This window comes from Salmo trutta, chromosome 14 (genome assembly GCF_901001165.1).
Source record: "Salmo trutta chromosome 14, fSalTru1.1, whole genome shotgun sequence".
In the NCBI taxonomy this organism is placed as follows: Eukaryota; Metazoa; Chordata; class Actinopteri; order Salmoniformes; family Salmonidae; genus Salmo; species Salmo trutta.
This window is the reverse complement of record NC_042970.1, coordinates 83,017,331-83,037,697: the sequence shown is the minus strand read 5'-3', so window position 1 is coordinate 83,037,697 and position 20,367 is coordinate 83,017,331. Positions and strand designations below refer to the sequence as shown.

At 42.7% G+C, this 20,367-nt stretch overlaps 1 protein-coding gene across 1 annotated transcript in view; it reads right to left on the bottom strand.

Moving 5' to 3' along the window:
- The window catches only part of LOC115147911 (MICAL-like protein 2), a 41,482-nt gene that overhangs the window by 6,345 nt on the left and 14,770 nt on the right, over positions 1–20,367 (bottom strand). Inside the window, 6 exon segments of the mRNA XM_029690166.1 lie at positions 6,670–6,730; positions 6,866–7,089; positions 14,222–16,834; positions 17,437–17,567; positions 18,614–18,738; positions 18,741–18,800. Of these exon segments, the coding sequence (XP_029546026.1) occupies positions 6,670–6,730; positions 6,866–7,089; positions 14,222–16,834; positions 17,437–17,567; positions 18,614–18,738; positions 18,741–18,800 (3,214 nt within the window).

Below are 20,367 nucleotides of genomic sequence, written 5' to 3'. Positions count from 1 at the left end.
CACACCCAGGTGACCCGTCTACAGCGGCTGGGACCTCACACCCAGGTGACCCATCTACAGCGGCTGGGACCTCACACCCAGGTGACCCGCCTACAGCGGCTGGGACCTCACACCCTGGTGACCCGTCTACAGCGGCTGGGACCTCACACCCAGGAGACCCGCCTACAGCGGCTGGGACCTCACACCCAGGTGACCCGCCTACAGCGGCTGGGACCTCACACCCAGGTGACCCGTCTACAGCGGCTGGGACCTCACACCCAGGTGACCAGACCTCCCAGATTACTAGTGGACCAGTGACAACACAACTGGAAGTGGGATAGAACCAAGTTGGAATAGAACCAAAGTAGAACAGAATAGGAGTAGGGTTGAACAGTAGTGGAACATAACAGAGTTCTGTAAAGTAGAATGGAGTTCTACAGATTATTTTAGAGTTCTGTAAAGTGGAATAGAGTATAGAGAATATAGAGTAGAATATAGAGTAGAGTAGAATATAGAGTAGAATATAGAGTAGAATATAGAGTAGAGTAGAATATAGAGTAGAATATAGAGTAGAATATAGAGTAGAGTAGAATATAGAGTAGAATATAGAGTAGAATATAGAGTAGAGTAGAATATAGAGTAGAATATAGAGTAGAATACAGAGTAGAGTAGAATACAGAGTAGAATATAGAGTAGAATATAGAGTAGAGTAGAATATAGAGTATAATACAGAGTAGAATATAGAGTAGAATATAGAGTAGAATATAGAGTAGAATATAGAGTAGAGTAGAATATAGAGTAGAATATAGAGTAGAATACAGAGTAGAGTAGAATATAGAGTAGAATATAGAGTAGAGTAGAATATAGAGTATAATACAGAGTAGAATATAGAGTAGAATATAGAGTAGAATATAGAGTAGAATATAGAGTAGAATACAGAGTAGAATACAGAGTAGAATATAGAGTAGAATATAGAGTAGAATATAGAGTAGAATATAGAGTAGAATATAGAGTAGAATATAGAGTAGAATACAGAGTAGAATATAGAGTAGAATATAGAGTAGAGTAGAATATAGAGTAGAATATAGAGTAGAATACAGAGTAGAATACAGAGTAGAATATAGCGTAGAATACAGAGTAGAATATAGAGTAGAATACAGAGTAGAATATAGAGTAGAATATAGAGTAGAATACAGAGTAGAATACAGAGTAGAATACAGAGTAGAATACAGAGTAGAATATAGAGTAGAATATAGAGTAGAATATAGAGTAGAGTAGAATACAGAGTAGAATACAGAGTAGAATACAGAGTAGAATACAGAGTAGAATATAGAGTAGAGTAGAATATAGAGTAGAATACAGAGTAGAATATAGAGTAGAATATAGAGTAGAATACAGAGTAGAATACAGAGTAGAATACAGAGTAGAATATAGAGTAGAAAATAGAGTAGAATATAGAGTAGAATATAGAGTAGAGTAGAATATAGAGTAGAATATAGAGTAGAATATAGAGTAGAATATAGAGTAGAGTAGAATATAGAGTATAATACAGAGTAGAATATAGAGTAGAATATAGAGTAGAGTAGAATATAGAGTAGAATATAGAGTAGAATACAGAGTAGAGTAGAATATAGAGTAGAATATAGAGTAGAATATAGAGTAGAATGTAGAGTAGAATAGAGTATAATACAGAGTAGAATATAGAGTAGAATATAGAGTAGAATATAGAGTAGAATACAGAGTAGAATATAGAGTAGAATACAGAGTAGAATACAGAGTAGAATATAGAGTAGAATATAGAGTAGAATACAGAGTAGAATATAGAGTAGAATATAGATTAGAATATAGAGTAGAGTAGAATATAGAGTAGAATACAGAGTAGAATACAGAGTAGAATACAGAGTAGAATACAGAGTAGAATATAGAGTAGAATACAGAGTAGAATACAGAGTAGAATATAGAGTAGAATATAGAGTAGAATATAGAGTAGAATACAGAGTAGAATATAGAGTAGAATATAGAGTAGAATACAGAGTAGAATACAGAGTAGAATATAGAGTAGAATATAGAGTAGAATACAGAGTAGAATACAGAGTAGAATATAGAGTAGAATACAGAGTAGAATATAGAGTAGAATACAGAGTAGAATATAGAGTACAATAGAGTAGAATATAGAGTAGGATACAGAGTAGAATATAGAGTAGAATATAGAGTAGAATATAGAGTAGAATATAGAGTAGAATATAGAGTAGAGTAGAATATAGAGTAGAATATAGAGTAGAATATAGAGTAGAATATAGAGTAGAGTAGAATGTAGAGTAGAATATAGAGTAGAATATAGAGTAGAATATAGAGTAGAATAGAGTATAGAGTAGAATATAGAGTAGAGTAGAATACAGAGAAGAATGTAGAGTAGAATGTAGAGTAGAGTAGAATACAGAGTAGAATATAGAGTAGAATATAGAGTAGAATATAGAGTAGAATAGAGTATAGAGTAGAATATAGAGTAGAATATAGAGTAGAATATAGAGTAGAATATAGAGTAGAATGTAGAGTAGAATATAGAGTAGAATATAGAGTAGAATATAGAGTAGAATATAGAGCAGAATATAGAGTAGAAGAGAATATAGAGTACAGTAGAATGTAGAGTAGAATATAGAGTACAGTAGAATATAGAGTACAGTAGAATGTAGAGTATAGTAGAATATAGAGTAGTATAGAGAATATAGAGCAGAATATAGAGTAGAATAGAGTAGAATATAGTAGAATAGAGCATATAGAGCAGAACATAAAGAATAGAATATAGAGTAGAACATAGAATGTAGAGTAGAATATAGAGTAGAATACAGAGTAGAATATAGAGTAGAATACAGAGTAGAATACAGAGTAGAATATAGAGTAGAATATAGAGTACAATATAGAGTAGAATATAGAGTAGAATATAGAGTAGAATATAGAGTAGAATATAGAGTAGAATATAGAGTAGAATACAGAGTAGAATATAGAGTAGAATATAGAGTAGAGTAGAATACAGAGTAGAATATAGAGTAGAGTAGAATATAGAGTAGAATATAGAGTAGAATACAGAGTAGAATACAGAGTAGAATACAGAGTAGAATATAGAGTAGAATATAGAGTAGAATAGAATATAGAGTAGAGTAGAATACAGAGTAGAATACAGAGTAGAATACAGAGTAGAATATAGAGTAGAATACAGAGTAGAATACAGAGTAGAATACAGAGTAGAATAGAGAGTAGAGTAGAATATAGAGTAGAATATAGAGTAGAATACAGAGTAGAATATAGAGTAGAATATAGAGTAGAATATAGAGTAGAATATAGAGTAGAATAGAGTATAGAGTAGAATATAGAGTAGAATATAGAGTAGAATAGAGTATAGAGTAGAATATAGAGTAGAATATAGAGTAGAATATAGAGTAGAATATAGAGTAGAATACAGAGTAGAACACAGAGTAGAATATAGAGTAGAATATAGAGTAGAATATAGAGTAGAATACAGAGTAGAATACAGAGTAGAATATAGAGTAGAATATAGAGTAGAATATAGAGTAGAATATAGAGTAGAATACAGAGTAGAATATAGAGTAGAATATAGAGTAGAATACAGAGTAGAATACAGAGTAGAATACAGAGTAGAATATAGAGTAGAATGTAGAGTAGAATATAGAGTAGAATATAGAGTAGAATACAGAGTAGAATGTAGAGTAGAATACAGAGTAGAGTAGAATAGAGAATATAGAGTAGAATAGAGCATATAGAGTAGAATAGAGTAGTATAGAGAATATAGAGCAGAATATAGAGTAGAATAGAGAATATAGAGTACAGTAGAATGTAGAGTACAGTAGAATGTAGAGTATAGTAGAATGTAGAGTATAGTAGAATGTAGAGTAGAATATAGAGTACAGTAGAATGTAGAGTATAGTAGAATATAGAGTAGTATAGAGAATATAGAGCAGAATATAGAGTAGAATAGAGTAGAATATAGTAGAAAAGAGCATATAGAGCAGAACATAAAGAATAGAATATAGAGTAGAACATAGAATGTAGAGTAGAATATAGAGTAGAATACAGAGTAGAATATAGAGTAGAATATAGAGTAGAATATAGAGTAGAATATAGAGTAGAATACAGAGTAGAACAAAGATTAGAATATAGAGGAAAGTAGAACAGAGTAGAATATAGAGGAGAGTAGAATATAGAGGAAAGTAGAATATAGAGTAGGGAAGGTTAGAATATAGAGTAGAGAGAGTATAGAGCAGAATATTGCGTAGAATAGAACATAGAGTAGAGAAGAATAGAATATGGGTAGAGTAGAGTAGAACATAGAATGTAGAGTAGAACGTAGAGTAGAATGTAGATTACAGAGTAAAATATAGAGTAGAGTAGAATATAGAGTAGAATGTAGAGTAGAGTAGAATATAGAGTAGAATATAGAGTAGAATGTAGAGTAGAATAGAATATAGAGTAGAGCAGAATATAGAGTAGAATATAGAGTAGAGTAGAATATAGAGTAGAATATAGAGTAGAGCAGAATATAGAGTAGAATATAGAGTAGAGTAGAATACAGAGTAGAATACAGAGTAGAATATAGAGTAGAATATAGAGTAGAATATAGAGTAGAGTAGAATATAGAGTAGAATGTAGAGTAGAATATAGAGTAGAATATAGAGTAGAATATAGAGTAGAATATAGAGTACAATATAGAGTAGAGTAGAATATAGAGTAGAATATAGAGTAGAATATCGAGTAGAATATAGAGTAGAATATAGAGTAGAATATAGAGTAGAGTAGAATATAGAGTAGAGTAGAATATAGAGTAGAATATAGAGTAGAATATAGAGTAGAATATAGAGTAGAATACAGAGTAGAATATAGAGTAGAATATAGAGTAGAATACAGAGTAGAATATAGAGTAGAATACAGAGTAGAATACAGAGTAGAATATAGATTAGAATATAGAGTAGAATATAGATTAGAATATAGAGTAGAATATAGAGTAGAATATAGAGTAGAATATAGAGTAGAGCAGAATATAGAGTAGAGTAGGGAAGGTTAGAGTACAGTAGAATGTAGAGTAGTGTAGGGAAGGTTAGAGTACAATAGAATGTAGAACAGAACATAGAGCAGAGTAGAATATAGAGTAGAACGTATAGTAGATTATAGAGTAGAATATAGAGTAGAGTAGGACGTAGAGTGTAGAATGTAGAGTAGGATATAGAGTAGAATATAGAGTAGAATATAGAGTAGAATATAGAGTAGAATATAGAGTAGAATATAAAGTAGAGTAGAATATAGAGTAGAATATAGAGTAGAATGTAGAGTAGAATATAGAGTAGAATATAGAGTAGAATATAGAGTAGAATATAGAGTAGAATATAGAGTAGATTAGAATATCGAGTAGAGTAGAATAGAACAGAGTAGAATATAGAGTAGAATATAGAGTAGAATATAGAGTACAATAGAATGTAGAGTAGAATGTAGAGTAGAATGTAGAGTAGAACGTAGAGTAGAATACAGAGTAGAATACAGAGTAGAATACAGAGTAGAATATAGAGTAGAATGTAGAGTAGAATGTAGAGTAGAATAGAATACAGAGTAGAATGTAGAGTAGAACGTAGAATAGAATATAGAATAGAATGTAGAGTAGAATGTAGAATATAATATAGAGTAGAATGTAGAGTAGAATGTAGAGTAGAATGTAGAGTAGAATACAGAGTAGAATATAGAGTAGAATATAGAGTAGAATATAGAGTAGAATATAGAGTAGAATGTAGAGTAGAATGTAGAGTAGAATGGAATACAGAGTAGAATATAGAGTAGAATAGAATATAGAGTAGAATGTAGAGTAGAATATAGAGTAGAATATAGAGTAGAATATAGAGTAGAATACAGAGTAGAATAGAATACAGAGTAGAATGTAGAGTAGAATAGAATATAGAGTAGAATGTAGAGTAGAATGTAGAGTAGAGTAGAATATAGAGTAGAATACAGAATAGAATACAGAGTAGAATGTAGAGTAGAATAGAATATAGAGTAGAATGTAGAGTAGAATAGAATATAGAGTAGAATGTAGAGTAGAGTAGAATATAGAGTAGAATGTAGAGTAGAATGTAGAGTAGAATATAGAGTAGAATGTAGAGTAGAATATAGAGTAGAATATAGAGTAGAATACAGAGTAGAATATAGAGTAGAATATAGAGTAGAATATAGAGTAGAATGTAGAGTAGAATGTTGAGTAGAATGTTGAGTAGAATATAGAGTAGAATATAGAGTAGAATATAGAGTAGAATATAGAGTAGAATACAGAGTAGAATAGAATACAGAGTAGAATACAGAGTAGAATACAGAGTAGAATGTAGAATGTAGAGTAGGATATAGAGTAGAATACAGAGTAGAATGTAGAATGTAGAGTAGGATATAGAGTAGAATACAGAGTAGAATGTAGAATGTAGAGTAGGATACAGAGTAGAATACAGAGTAGAATGTAGAATGTAGAGTAGGATATAGAGTAGAATACAGAGTAGAATGTAGAATGTAGAGTAGGATATAGAGTAGAATATAGAGTAGAATACAGAGTAGAATGTAGAGTAGGATATAGAGTAGAATATAGAGTAGATTGTAGAGTAGGATATAGAGTAGAATATAGAGTAGAATGTAGAGTATACTTACGTGGAGGCAGGTTTGAGTCTGGACCGCCAGTCAGCAGGAGAGCTGCTGTTGTCTGCTGTTGCTAAAGAGAGACAAGACAAAATACAGACCCCAAAAACATTACATCAACCATAATAGCCACAAATAATTACCACTAAAAAGTGAAATCAGTGAAATGTGGATAACCAACTGGACAGACAGGGCAAATGGTGCTCACCCATAGTGTTGCTGGGAGAAGCAGCTCCGGGTGCCTTATCTAGGGGTTTGTTCCACAGGCCTGTTCTGCTGGCTGGGGTTGGGGTGGAGGTGTTTGTGTTGGGAGTGAGGGGGGTGAGGAGAGAAGGGTCTGCTTTTAGCTTAACTCTGCCCCTAGTCTCCTTTTTAGGAGTCTCTGTCTCTTTCTTGGGTGTTTCAGCAGGGGTAGGTCTGAGAGAGGGAGATCTGGGGGTCAAGGGGAGACAGACAGGCCTTTCAACATCTTACAGACTCAAATAGTATTTCCTCAATTCCTCACATCTTATTTAATGCCTTGCTTCCTTCTCATACGCATTGGAAGAGAAGGTCCCTCCCCTCTGATCTGAAAAGGAGACAAGGTAAGAGGACGCAAGGAAAAATGAATTGAGGAAGGGCCATTGACGGCAACTGTATGATTGAAGTGCTATTCCCCTATTTTACCAGCAGAGGTCGGGCTCTATTTTTTTAATTTAACCTTTAACTTCTCTAGGGTAGGGGGCAGTATTTTCACGGCCAGATGAAAAACGTACCCAAATTAAACGGCCTACTACTCGGGCCCAGGAACTAGAATATGCATATTATTAGTAGATTTGGATAGAAAACACTCTGAAGTTTCTAAAACTGTTTGAATGATGTCAGAGTATAACAGAACCCATATGGCAGGCAAAAACCTGAGAAGAATCTAACCAGGAAGTGGGAAATCTGGTGCTTGTAGTCTTTTCAAGTCATTGCCTATCCAACACACAGTGATTTAGGGTTCATTTTGCACTTCCTAAGGCTTCCACTAGATGCCAACAGTCTTTAGAACCCAGTTTCAGGCTTTTGCAGTGAACAGAGAGCGAACAAAGGAAGTTGGTGACGCAGGAAAGGACATGAGTTCATTGGCGCGCATTCACGTGAGGAGGTAGCTGTGTTCCATAACGTTTTTCAAGACATTGGAATCGTCAGGTTGGAATATTATTGAAGTTCTAACCTGTTAGGGATAGGGAGCAGTATTTTCATGGCCAGATAAAAAACGTTCCCGATTTAATCTGGTTACTACTCCTGCCCAGAAACTAGAATATGCATATAATTAGTAGATTTGGATAGAAAACACTCTAACGTTTCTAAAACTGTTTGAATGGTGTCTGTGAGTATAACAGAACTCATATGGCAGGCCAAAACATGAGAAGATTCTATACAGGAAGTGCCCTGTCTGACCATTTCTTGTCCTTCTGTAGCCTCTCTATCAAAAATACAGCATCTCTGCTGTAACGTGACATTTTCTAAGGCTTCCATTGGCTCTAGGAAGGCGCCAGAAAGTGGAATGATAGCTCTGCAGTCTCTGGGCAAAAAAACAGTAGGGGTTTTTGTGAGTGGTCCTTCTGGGAACAATGACACTGAGGATCTAGTGCACGAGACGACATTTTTTTCTTTCACTGTTTGAACAGATACAACGTCTCCCGGTTGGAATATTATCGCTATTTTACGAGAAAAATCGCATAAAAATGTATTTTAAACAGCGTTTGACATGCTTCGAAGTACGGTAATGGAATATTTTGACATTTTTTGTCACGAAACGCGCCAGCGCGTCACCCTTCAGATAGTTACCTGAACGCACGAACAAAACAGAGCTATTTCAATATAACTATGGATTATTTTCGAACCAGAACAACATTTGTTGTTGAAGTAGAAGTCCTGGGAGTGCATTCTGACGAAGAACAGCAAAGGTAATCCAATTTTTCTTATAGTAAATCTGAGTTTGGTGGGTGTCAAAATAGCTAGCCGTGATGGCCGGACTATGTACTCAGAATATTGCAAAATGTGCTTTCACCGAAAAGCTATTAAATCGGACACCGCGAATGCATAAAGGAGTTCTGTATCTATAATTCTTTAAATAATTGTTATGTTTTTTGTGAACATTTATCGTGAGTAATTTAGTAAATTCACCGGAAGTTTTCGGTGGGTATGCTAGTTCTGAGCATCACATGCTAATGTAAAAAGCTGTTTTTTGATATAAATATGAACTTGATTGAACAAAACATGCATGTATTGTATAACATAATGTCCTAGGAGTGTCATCTGATGAAGATCATCAAAGGTTAGTGCTGCATTTAGCTGTGGTTTTGGTTTTTGTGACATATATGCTTGCTTTGAAAATGGCTGTGTGATTATTTTTGGGAGGGTACTCTCCTGACAATCTAATGTTTTGCTTTCGCTGTGAAGCCTTTTTGAAATTGGACAGTGTGGTTAGATTAACGAGAGTCTTATCTTTAAAATGGTGTAAAATAGTCATATGTTTGAGAAATTGAAGTTATAGCATTTTTTAGGTGTTTGTATTTCGCGCCACGCTCTGCTATTGGATATTGGTGAGGCGTTCCGCTAGCGGAACGTCTGTCCCTAACAGGTTCTAAGTTAAAAAGGCCCTAAAGGTTGATGCTATACAACGTTTGACATGTTTCAACGAACGTAAATATAACTTTTTTTGACTTTTCGTCGTGACATTTTGTCCGCGCTTCCTACATTTGGAGTAGCTTACTGAACGCGCAAACAACAAGGAGGTATTTGGACATAAATTATGGACTTTATCGAACAAAACAACATTTATTGTGGACCTGGGATTCCTGGAAGTGCCTTCTGATGAAGATCGTCAAAGGTAAGTGAATATTTCTAATGCTATTTATGATTTTAGATGACTCCAAAATGGCGGGTATCTGTATTGCCTAATGTATGTTTCTGAGCGCCGTACTTAGATTTTTGCAAAGTGTGCTTTCCCCGTTAAGCTTTTTTGAAATCTGTCACAGCGGTTGCATAAAGGAGATGTTCATCTAAAATTCTTTGAATAACAGTTTAATATTTTATCAACGTTTATGATGAGTATTTTTGTAAATTGTTGTGCTGATTCACCGACAGTATTGGAGGCAAAAATATCTTCTGAACATCACGCGCCAATGTAAAATGCTGTTTTTGGATATAAATATGAACTTTATCGAACAAAACATACATGTATTGTCTAACATTGAGTCCTAGGAGTGTCATCTGATGAAGATCGTCAAAGGTTAGTGCTTAATTTTAGCTGAATTTCTGGTATTTGTGACCCCTCTCCTGCTTGGAAAATGGCTGTGTGGTTTTTCTTGTGTTGTACCTGTGCTAACATAATCTAACTTTATGCTTTCGCCGTAAAGCCTTTTTGAAATCGGACAATGTGGTTACATTAAGGAGAAGTGTACCTTTAAAATGGTGTAAAATAGTCGTATGTTTGAGAACTTTGAATTATGACATTTTGTTGTTTTTGAATTTGGCGCTCTGATTTTTCACTGGCTGTTGAATCGTGTGTTCCGTAGGTAGCATCCCATCTGCCCGCGAGAGGTTAACTAGGCAAGTCAGTTAAGAACAAATTCTTATTTACAATGACGGCCGACACTGGACTATAGCGCGGCGCACTATAGGACTCCCAATCAAGGCCGGTTGTGATACAGCCTGGAATCGAACTAGGGTCTGTAGTGATGCAGTGCCTTAGACCGCTGCGCCAACACTGTCTAATTCAACATTTCCAAAACAAAAGGGGTGGTCGTTTTGGTTTTTTGCCCTAACATCAGTGCTTAATTTGAGCTGGATCCTATTTGAGCCGGATCCTATTTGCCCGGATATGGCAACTCTCGTGGCATGATTCATTCATTATTTCACTGTTCGCACTGTAGACATTCTAATGAAAGCGATCAGAGTTAAATCAAGTTGCCTGCTCGTTATTTCTCCCGCCCCCCAGAAAGACCATCATGTAAAAGTACAGTGATATTTCTATGTAATTATCCCATCCTGCCACACTGATCCCAGACCTGCCCTCTTATTTATACATAGAGGTTATGGGGAGGGCAACTGTGTGGTATGCAACTGATCTTGACACGGGGGGGGGGGGCAGTGTGGTATGTAACTGATCTTGACACGGGGGGGGGGCAGTGTGGTATGTAACTGATCCTGACACGGGGGGGGGCAGTGTGGCATGTAACTGATCCTGACACGGGGGGGGGGGGCAGTGTGGTATGTAACTGATCCTGACACGGGGGGGGGCAGTGTGGTATGTAACTGATCCTGACACGGGGGGGGGGCAGTGTGGTATGTAACGGATCCTGACACGGGGGGGGGGGGGGGGGCAGTGTGGTATGTAACTGATCCTGACACGGGGGGTGGGGGCAGTGTGGTATGTAACTGATCCTGACACGGGGGGGGGGCAGTGTGGTATGTAACTGATCCTGACACGGGGGGGGGGGGGGCAGTGGTGGTATGTAACTGATCCTGACACGGGGGGGGGGGGGCAGTGTGGTATGTAACTGATCCTGACACGGGGGGGGCAGTGTGGTATGTAACTGATCTTGACACGGGGGGGGGCAGTGTGGTATGTAACTGATCTTGACACGGGGGGGGCAGTGTGGTATGTAACTGATCCTGACACGGGGGGGGGCAGTGTGGTATGTAACTGATCCTGACACGGGGGGGGGGGGGTGGGTGGGCAGTGTGGTATGTAACTGATCTGACACGGGGGGGGCAGTGTGGTATGTAACTGATCCTGACACGGGGGGGGGCCGTGTGGTATGTAACTGATCCTGACACGGGGGGGGCAGTGTGGTATGTAACTGATCCTGACACGGGGGGGGGGGGCAGTGTGGTATGTAACTGATCCTGACACGGGGGGGGGCAGTGTGGTATGTAACTGATCCTGACAAGGGGGGGGGGGCAGGTGGGTATGTAACTGATCTTGACACGGGGGGGGGGCAGTGTGGTATTGTAACTGATCCTGACACGGGGGGGCAGTGTGGTATGTAACTGATCCTGACACGGGGGCAGTGTGGTATGTAACTGATCCTGACACGGGGGGGGGGGGCATTGTGGTATGTAACTGATCCTGACACGGGGGGGGGGGGGGGGGGGGGGAGGTAGAGAGCTTGTGTCTACAAACCACTGGAGGGATTCAACCAGCAGAACTAGAAGCTGGACTGGACAGTAACATCCTCTGACTCAAACGGAAAAAAAAAGTAAAAAGGATTTTGAACATGCCTGAACCAAGGAGCATTTGGTGGCAGGAAGCCTTGTAGACGAGGTTAAAGAGGACACCCAGGTTGGACAAATCAGACACTACAGCCAGAGTCTTCAGAACAGCCTTAGGAGACCAAACACCACAGCCACAGGACCGCTCATGGCTTTGAGCTACAAATGGACTCTCAGCAGCTAAACGGACTTGACTTGGGAAGATCCGTTGTGGGAGGTTTTGAAAACTAAAAAAGGTAGGATTTATATTTTTCCTTTACAAACTTGTTGTGTACTGTGAAGTTAAGGTGAATGTGCTTCATATTATAACATATGGAGGCCTATATATCCTCATGTGTGTTCTGCTGTAGCCTACATGGATTTATTTTATTTGAAGTTATATTCTGATATTGTGATATTTGTTCTACTGTTACATTGATGTCGAGAAAATGATCTGAAATCTGGGTCTGCATATGGCCGGTGTTCTGCAGTGACTTCTAAAATGTTCCTGTACATTGATGTCGAGAAAACGATGCAGCTGTACTGGAGTATGTGGGTGAACTGCAGCGACATCTAAAACGCTTTGAATGAATCAGTACCTTGGAGAGCGCTGTCCGTTTCACCACCAGAGACAGTAGTCTACCTGGAGAGCGCTGTCCGTTTCACCACCAGAGACAGTAGTCTACTTGGTGAGCGCTGTCCGTTTCACCACCAGAGACAGTAGTCTACTTGGAGAGCGCTGTCCGTTTCACCACCAGAGACAGTAGTCTACTTGGAGAGCGCTGCCCGTTTCACCACCAGAGACAGTAGTCTACTTGGAGGGCGCTGCCCATTTCACCACCAGAGACAGTAGTCTACTTGGAGAGCGCTGCCCGTTTCACCACCAGAGACAGTAGTCTACTTGGAGAGCGCTGTCCGTTTCACCACCAGAGACAGTAGTCTACTTGGAGAGCGCTGTCCGTTTCACCACCAGAGACAGTAGTCTACTTGGAGAGCGCTGTCCGTTTCACCACCAGAGACAGTAGTCTACTTGGAGAGCGCTGTCCGTTTCACCACCAGAGACAGTAGTCTACTTGGACAGCGCTGTCCGTTTCACCACCAGAGACAGTAGTCTACTTGGAGAGCGCTGTCCGTTTCACCACCAGAGACAGTAGTCTACTTGGAGAGCGCTGTCCGTTTCACCACCAGAGACAGTAGTCTACTTGGAGAGCGCTGCCCGTTTCACCACCAGAGACAGTATTCTACTTGGAGAGCGCTGTCCGTTTCACCACCAGAGACAGTAGTCTACTTGAAGAGCGCTGTCCGTTTCACCACCAGAGACAGTAGTCTACCTGGAGAGCGCTGCCCGTTTCACCACCAGAGACAGTAGTCTACCTGGAGAGCGCTGCCCGTTTCACCACCAGAGACAGTAGTCTACTTGGAGAGCGCTGTCCGTTTCACCACCAGAGACAGTAGTCTACTTGGAGAGCGCTGTCCGTTTCACCACCAGAGACAGTAGTCTACTTGGAGAGCGCTGCCCGTTTCACCACCAGAGACAGTATTCTACTTGGAGAGCGCTGCCCGTTTCACCACCAGAGACAGTAGTCTACTTGGAGAGCGCTGTCCGTTTCACCACCAGAGACAGTAGTCTACTTGGAGAGCGCTGTCCGTTTCACCACCAGAGACAGTAGTGTACTTGAAGAGCGCTGTCCGTTTCACCACCAGAGACAGTAGTCTACTTGGCTCTTTACTCTGTCTGCTGCGCTGCTACGTTCTGTTCAACACTTTTTTTCCTCAGTGTGTTCCGGTACCTCAGAGCCCCCCGATAACCCCCCGTTTTCACGCTCACTATGTGTTCCGGTACCTCAGAGCCCCCCCGATAACCCCCCGTTTTCACGCTCACTATGTGTTCCGGTACCTCAGAGCCCCCCCGATAACCCCCCGTTTTCACGCTCACTATGTGTTCCGGTACCTCAGAGCCCCCCGATAACCCCCCGTTTTCACGCTCACTATGTGTTCCGGTACCTCAGAGCCCCCCGATAACCCCCCGTTTTCACGCTCACTACGTGTTCCGGTACCTCAGAGCCCCCCGATAACCCCCCGTTTTCACGCTCACTGTGTTCCGGTACCTCAGAGCCCCCCGATAACCCCCGTTTTCACGCTCACTATGTGTTCCGGGACTTCCCGATCTACAAATGAAGCACCGCCTAACACTGCACAGCTGACTCAAACGATCAAAGCCTGATGATTAGTTGATTATTTGAATCAGCTGTGCAGCGCTACGGCAAAAAACAAAACGTGCACCCCTTTGGGGTCCTGAGGAGAGAGTTGAGTTCTGAGAATGTCTGAGATGTCTCACCTGTTCTCAGTCTTCTTCAGTCCTACAGGGGGCCAGGGAGGACTTGAAGCACCAGCTGTGGTGTTGTTGTTCTCTGTTAGTTTCTTAGTGATGACAGCACCAGCTGTTGTTGTGGTGTTGTTGCTCTCTGTTAGTTTCTTAGTGATGACAGCACCAGCTGTGGTGTTGTTGCTCTCTGTTAGTTTCTTAGTGATGACAGCACCAGCTGTTGTTGTGGTGTTGTTGCTCTCTGTTAGTTTCTTAGTGATGACAGCACCAGCTGTGGTGTTGTTGCTCTCTGTTAGTTTCTTAGTGATGACCGCACCAGCTGTTGTTGTGGTGTTGTTGCTCTCTGTTAGTTTCTTAGTGATGACAGCACCAGCTGTTGTTGTTGTGTTGTTGCTCTCTGTTAGTTTCTTAGTGATGACAGCACCAGCTGTGGTGTTGTTGTTCTCTGTTAGTTTCTTAGTGATGACAGCACCAGCTGTTGTTGTGGTGTTGTTGCTCTCTGTTAGTTTCTTAGTGATGACAGCACCAGCTGTGGTGTTGTTGCTCTCTGTTAGTTTCTTAGTGATGACAGCACCAGCTGTTGTTGTGGTGTTGTTGCTCTCTGTTAGTTTCTTAGTGATGACAGCACCAGCTGTTGTTGTTGTGTTGTTGCTCTCTGTTAGTTTCTTAGTGATGACAGCACCAGCTGTTGTTGTGGTGTTATTGTTCTCTGTTAGTTTCTTAGTGATGACAGCACCAGCTGTTGTTGTGGTGTTGTTGCTCTCTGTTAGTTTCTTAGTGATGACAGCACCAGCTGTGGTGTTGTTGTTCTCTGTTAGTTTCTTAGTGATGACAGCACCAGCTGTTGTTGTGGTGTTGTTCTCTGTTAGTTTCTTTGTGATGACAGCACCAGCTGTGGTGTTGTTGCTCTCTGTTAGTTTCTTAGTGATGACAGCACCAGCTGTTGTTGTGGTGTTGTTGCTCTCTGTTAGTTTCTTAGTGATGACAGCACCAGCTGTTGTTGTGGTGTTGTTGCTCTCTGTTAGTTTCTTAGTGATGACAGCACCAGCTGTGGTGTTGTTGCTCTCTGTTAGTTTCTTAGTGATGACAGCACCAGCTGTTGTTGTTGTGTTGTTGCTCTCTGTTAGTTTCTTAGTGATGACAGCACCAGCTGTGGTGTTGTTGCTCTCTGTTAGTTTCTTAGTGATGACAGCACCAGCTGTTGTTGTGGTGTTGTTGCTCTCTGTTAGTTTCTTAGTGATGACAGCACCAGCTGTTGTTGTGGTGTTGTTGCTCTCTGTTAGTTTCTTAGTGATGACAGCACCAGCTGCGGTGTTGTTGCTCTCTGTTAGTTTCTTAGTGATGACAGCACCAGCTGTTGTTGTGGTGTTGTTGCTCTCTGTTAGTTTCTTAGTGATGACAGCACCAGCTGTGGTGTTGTTGCTCTCTGTTAGTTTCTTAGTGATGACAGCACCAGCTGTTGTTGTGGTGTTTTTCTCTGTTAGTTTCTTAGTGATGACAGCACCAGCTGTTGTTGTGGTGTTGCTCTCTGTTAGTTTCTTAGTGATGACAGCACCAGCTGTTGTTGTGGTGTTGTTCTCTGTTAGTTTCTTAGTGATGACAGCACCAGCTGTTGTTGTGGTGTTGTTGTTCTCTGTTAGTTTCTTAGTGATGACAGCACCAGCTGTTGTTGTTGTGTTGTTGCTCTCTGTTAGTTTCTTAGTGATGACAGCAGCAGCCTGGGTCTTGGTACTGCAGTCTTCTTTAGATGGAGAGGCTTTCACATCACTATCCATCTTGAAGACAACTCTACCTCTACCCTGAACCACGTCCCTGTCCCCACCTGTACCCCCACCTACCACCACATTCACACCCTTATCCCCACCCCAACCTGAACCCCCTCCCTTGCCCCCTACCCCACCCAAACTCACTACCACACTCACACCCTGGCCAACCCTCACTACTGTCCCCTGCGAGCCGGCATTCGGGACTCTATTTGTAGGTAGACTCTGTGCCTGTCCCTGAGTCTGGGTCTTGCCCTGGTTCTCCTGCCCAGTGGGGGTGTTCCCAGATTGGAAGAACTGGAGCCGGGCCTGCTGGGTCTTGGATGCTGTGGGAGTGGTGGCGCTAGTTGTAGTGTTGAAGCTCCGTGGGACTGTGGTGGGTCCAGAGGCTGCAAGGCTCACTATGCCCAGGGAGGAGAGCCCCGGGCTGGGCCGTGAGGAGGCGGCAGAGGGGGTGGTGGTTTTGGAGCTCAGCCAGCTAGGGCCAAATTTGGAGGGGGTACTGGTGGGTGTCGGAGCTGGGGTGGATTTCGAGGGGTCTGTGTATTTGGGTCCGGGGGTATTCTTGGAGAGGTCTGAGAGAGGGGTGGTCTTGACAGTGGGAGGAGGGTGAGAGGTATATTTGGGTCCGGGGGTATTCTTGGAGAGGTCTGAGAGAGGGGTGGTCTTGACAGTGGGAGGAGGGTGAGGGGTGTATTTGGAGGCAGCAGTGGTAGTAGGGTTGTTTTGGGGCAGGTCTCGGACAGGGGTGTGTGTTGGCAGCGCCCCCTGGGGGTGGTGGTGGGAGGTACAGATGAAGGAGCCTGGTGTTGGTCCAGGTTTACAGTTACCAGACAGTAGAGTGGTGGAACACTCACTACACCTGGAGAACACAGGAACAGACATGACATAGAACACCACCTATATATGGAGAACACAGAAGACCAGTGGTAGAAACAATATTGTGTCTGGCTGTCTGCACATCTGTCAACCAACCAAATCTCTGTCTCCACCTGTCCGTGTATAGACTGATACATGTTACAGTAATGAACGTAGTGTGAAGTACAGCTGTCTACCATGGTACAGCTCCATATAGTTAAACCTTTCAATAGGTGACTGGTATAATAACACATGGTACAGCTCCATAGAGTTAACCCTTTCAATAGGTGACTGGTATAATAACACATGGTACAGCTCCATAGAGTTAACCCTTTCAATAGGTGACTGGTATAATAACACATGGTACAGCTCCATAGAGTTAACCCTTTCAATAGGTGACTGGTATAATAACACATGGTACAGCTCCATAGAGTTAACCCTTTCAATAGGTGACTGGTATAATAACACATGGTACAGCTCCATAGAGTTAACCCTTTCAATAGGTGACTGGTATAACAACACATGGTACAGCTCCATAGAGTTAACCCTTTCAATAGGTGACTGGTATAATAACATGGTGGAGTCATTAACATGGTGAAGTCTTACCTGGCACAGCTCCTGTGATACAGCCTCCCATCCACTAGGTGTCTCTGGACCAGATGAACGTGTTTATTACACACGAAACACTTACTGCTCAGAGTCCCCGTCTTATTGGAGCGCTCCGACAACACATCCTTCTGGGGGGGACAGATTAGCCTTCTGTTAGTTACAACAGACAGTATTTAACCTAGTAACCTAGGGGTTATTGGAGGGACTACAGGCAGGAGTATTAGGGTCCCATAGGGGTTATTGGAGGGACTACAGGCAGGAGTATTAGGGGCCCCTAGGGGTTATTGGAGGGACTACAGGCAGGAGTATTAGGGTCCCCTAGGGGTTATAGGAGGGACTACAGGCTCCTAGGAGTATTAGGGTCCCATAGGGGTTATTGGAGGAACTACAGGCAGGAGTATTAGGGGCCCCTAGGGGTTATTGGAGGGACTACAGGCAGGAGTATTAGGGTCCCCTAGGGGTTATAGGAGGGACTACAGGCTCCTAGGAGTATTAGGGTCCCATAAGGGTTATTGGAGGGACTACAGGCAGGAGTATTAGGGTCCCATAGGGGTTATTGGAGGGACTACAGGCAGGAGTATTAGGGTCCCCTAGGGGTTATTGGAGGGACTACAGGCAGGAGTATTAGGGTCCCCTAGGGGTTATTGGAGGGACTACAGGCAGGAGTATTAGGGTCCCCTAGGGGTTATTGGAGGGACTACAGTGGGTCCGTGAAACAATGATTATTTTATTTCAAATCGCTAGAAACAAAACAGAAAACAAAACATTTTGAATTACAAACCTACACTAGAAAAGAGGAGAATCTTATTGTATTCCTCAAGTCATTATATGGAGCTAAATATCTGACATAGGCTTTGACAAAGCACCTGTTCATAGCCTACCAGTCTCAACGACACTCACTGGACTATCTGACAGACTGGCAATACAATCAAATCAAAGTGTATTGGTCACGTGCACAAGGTACAGTGAAACGCTTGCTTTGCTATTAACTCTTCAACAATGCACTACAACATAAATATCCATCAACAATCAACAACTAGTAATAATAATTAGCTTGTTAATACGACCAATCAGGCTAGTTACAACTGGGGTGGAGTGAAACCCTACAGGAGGGCATCTCTCCAGGAACAGGGTTGGCCAACCCTGGAGAAGAGTATTTAAAGGAGATCCTTACCTGTGCTGCCCTGTCTGGTCTGGTTGAGGCTTTGGGTGAGGAGGAGGGGGGAGGGCGGTTCTCAGTAGCGGATTTAGAGGGGGGAGAGGCGGGGAAGACCTTGGAGACAACTGCTTGGTTCTTTTCCCAGAAGGCCCCTCTTCTGTGGATGCCTCCGCTGGACGCTTTATCCCCGCCATGCCGCCAACTACACACACACACACACACACACTACTTGATCAAAGTTCATCACAGTATGTGTGTGCCCATATCGTGTGAGCAGCGTGTGGGCAGCGTGTCAGTATCGTGTGGGCAGCGTGTCAGTATCGTGTGGGCAGCGTGTCAGTATCGTGTGGGCAGCGTGTCAGTATCATGTGGGCAGCGTGTCAGTATCATGTGGGCAGCGTGTCAGTATCATGTGGGCAGCGTGTCAGTATCATGTGGGCAGCGTGTCAGTATCATGTGGGCAGCGTGTCAGTATCATGTGGGCAGCGTGTCAGTATCATGTGGGCAGCGTGTCAGTATCATGTGGGCAGCGTGTGGCAGCGTGTCAGTATCATGTGGGCAGCGTGTCAGTATCGTGTGGGCAGCGTGTCAGTATCATGTGGGCAGCGTGTCAGTATCATGTGGGCAGCGTGTCAGTATCATGTGGGCAGCGTGTCAGTATCATGTGGGCAGCGTGTCAGTATCATGTGGGCAGCGTGAGTATCATGTGGGCAGCGTGTCAGTATCATGTGGGCCAGCGTGTGAGTATCATGTGGGCAGCGTGTCAGTATCATGTGGGCAGCGTGTGGGCAGCGTGTCAGTAGCATGTGGGCAGCGTGTCAGTATCATGTGGGCAGCGTGTCAGTATCATGTGGGCAGCGTGTCAGTATCATGTGGGCAGCGTGTCAGTATCATGTGGGCAGCGTGAGTATCGTGTGGGCAGCGTGTCAGTATCGTGTGGGCAGCGTGTCAGTATCGTGTGGGCAGCGTGTCAGTATCGTGTGGGCAGCGTGTCAGTATCGTGTGGGCAGCGTGTCAGTATCGTGTGGGCAGCGTGTCAGTATCATGTGGGCAGCGTGAGTATCATGTGGGCAGCGTTCAGGTATCATGTGGCAGCGGTCAGTATCGTGGGGGCAGCGTGCAGTATCATGTGGGCAGCGTGTCAGTATCATGTGGGCAGCGTGTCAGTATCGTGTGGGCAGCGTGAGTAGCCATGTGGGCAGCGTTGTCCGTATCATGTGGGCAGCGTGTCAGTAATCATGTGGGCAGCGTGTCAGTATCATGTGGGCAGCCGTGTCCGTATCATGTGGGCAGGCGTGTCAGTATCATGGGGGCCAGCGGTCAGTATCGTGGTGGGCAGCGTGGTCAGTATCGTGTGGGCAGCGTGGCCAGTATCGTGTGGGCAGCGTGTCAGTATCGTGTTGGGCAGCGTGTCAGTATCGTGTGGGCAGCGTGTCATGTATCGTGGGGGCAGCGTGTCAGTATCCGTGTGGGCAGCGTGTCAGTATCGGGTGGGCAGCGTGTCAGTATCGTGTGGTAGCGTGTCAGTATCGTGTGGGCCAGCGTGTTCAGTATCAGTGTGGGCAGCGTGAGTTATCATGGTGGGCAGCGTGGTGGGCAGCGTGCAGTAGCATGTGGGCAGCTTTTCCCGTATATGTGGGCACCGTGTTCCAGTATCATGAGGGGCCAGCGTGTCAGTAATCATGTTGGGCGAGCGGTGTTCAGTACTCGTATGGTGGGCAGCGTGTCAGGTATCATGTGCGGCAGCGTGTCAGTATCATGTGGGCAGC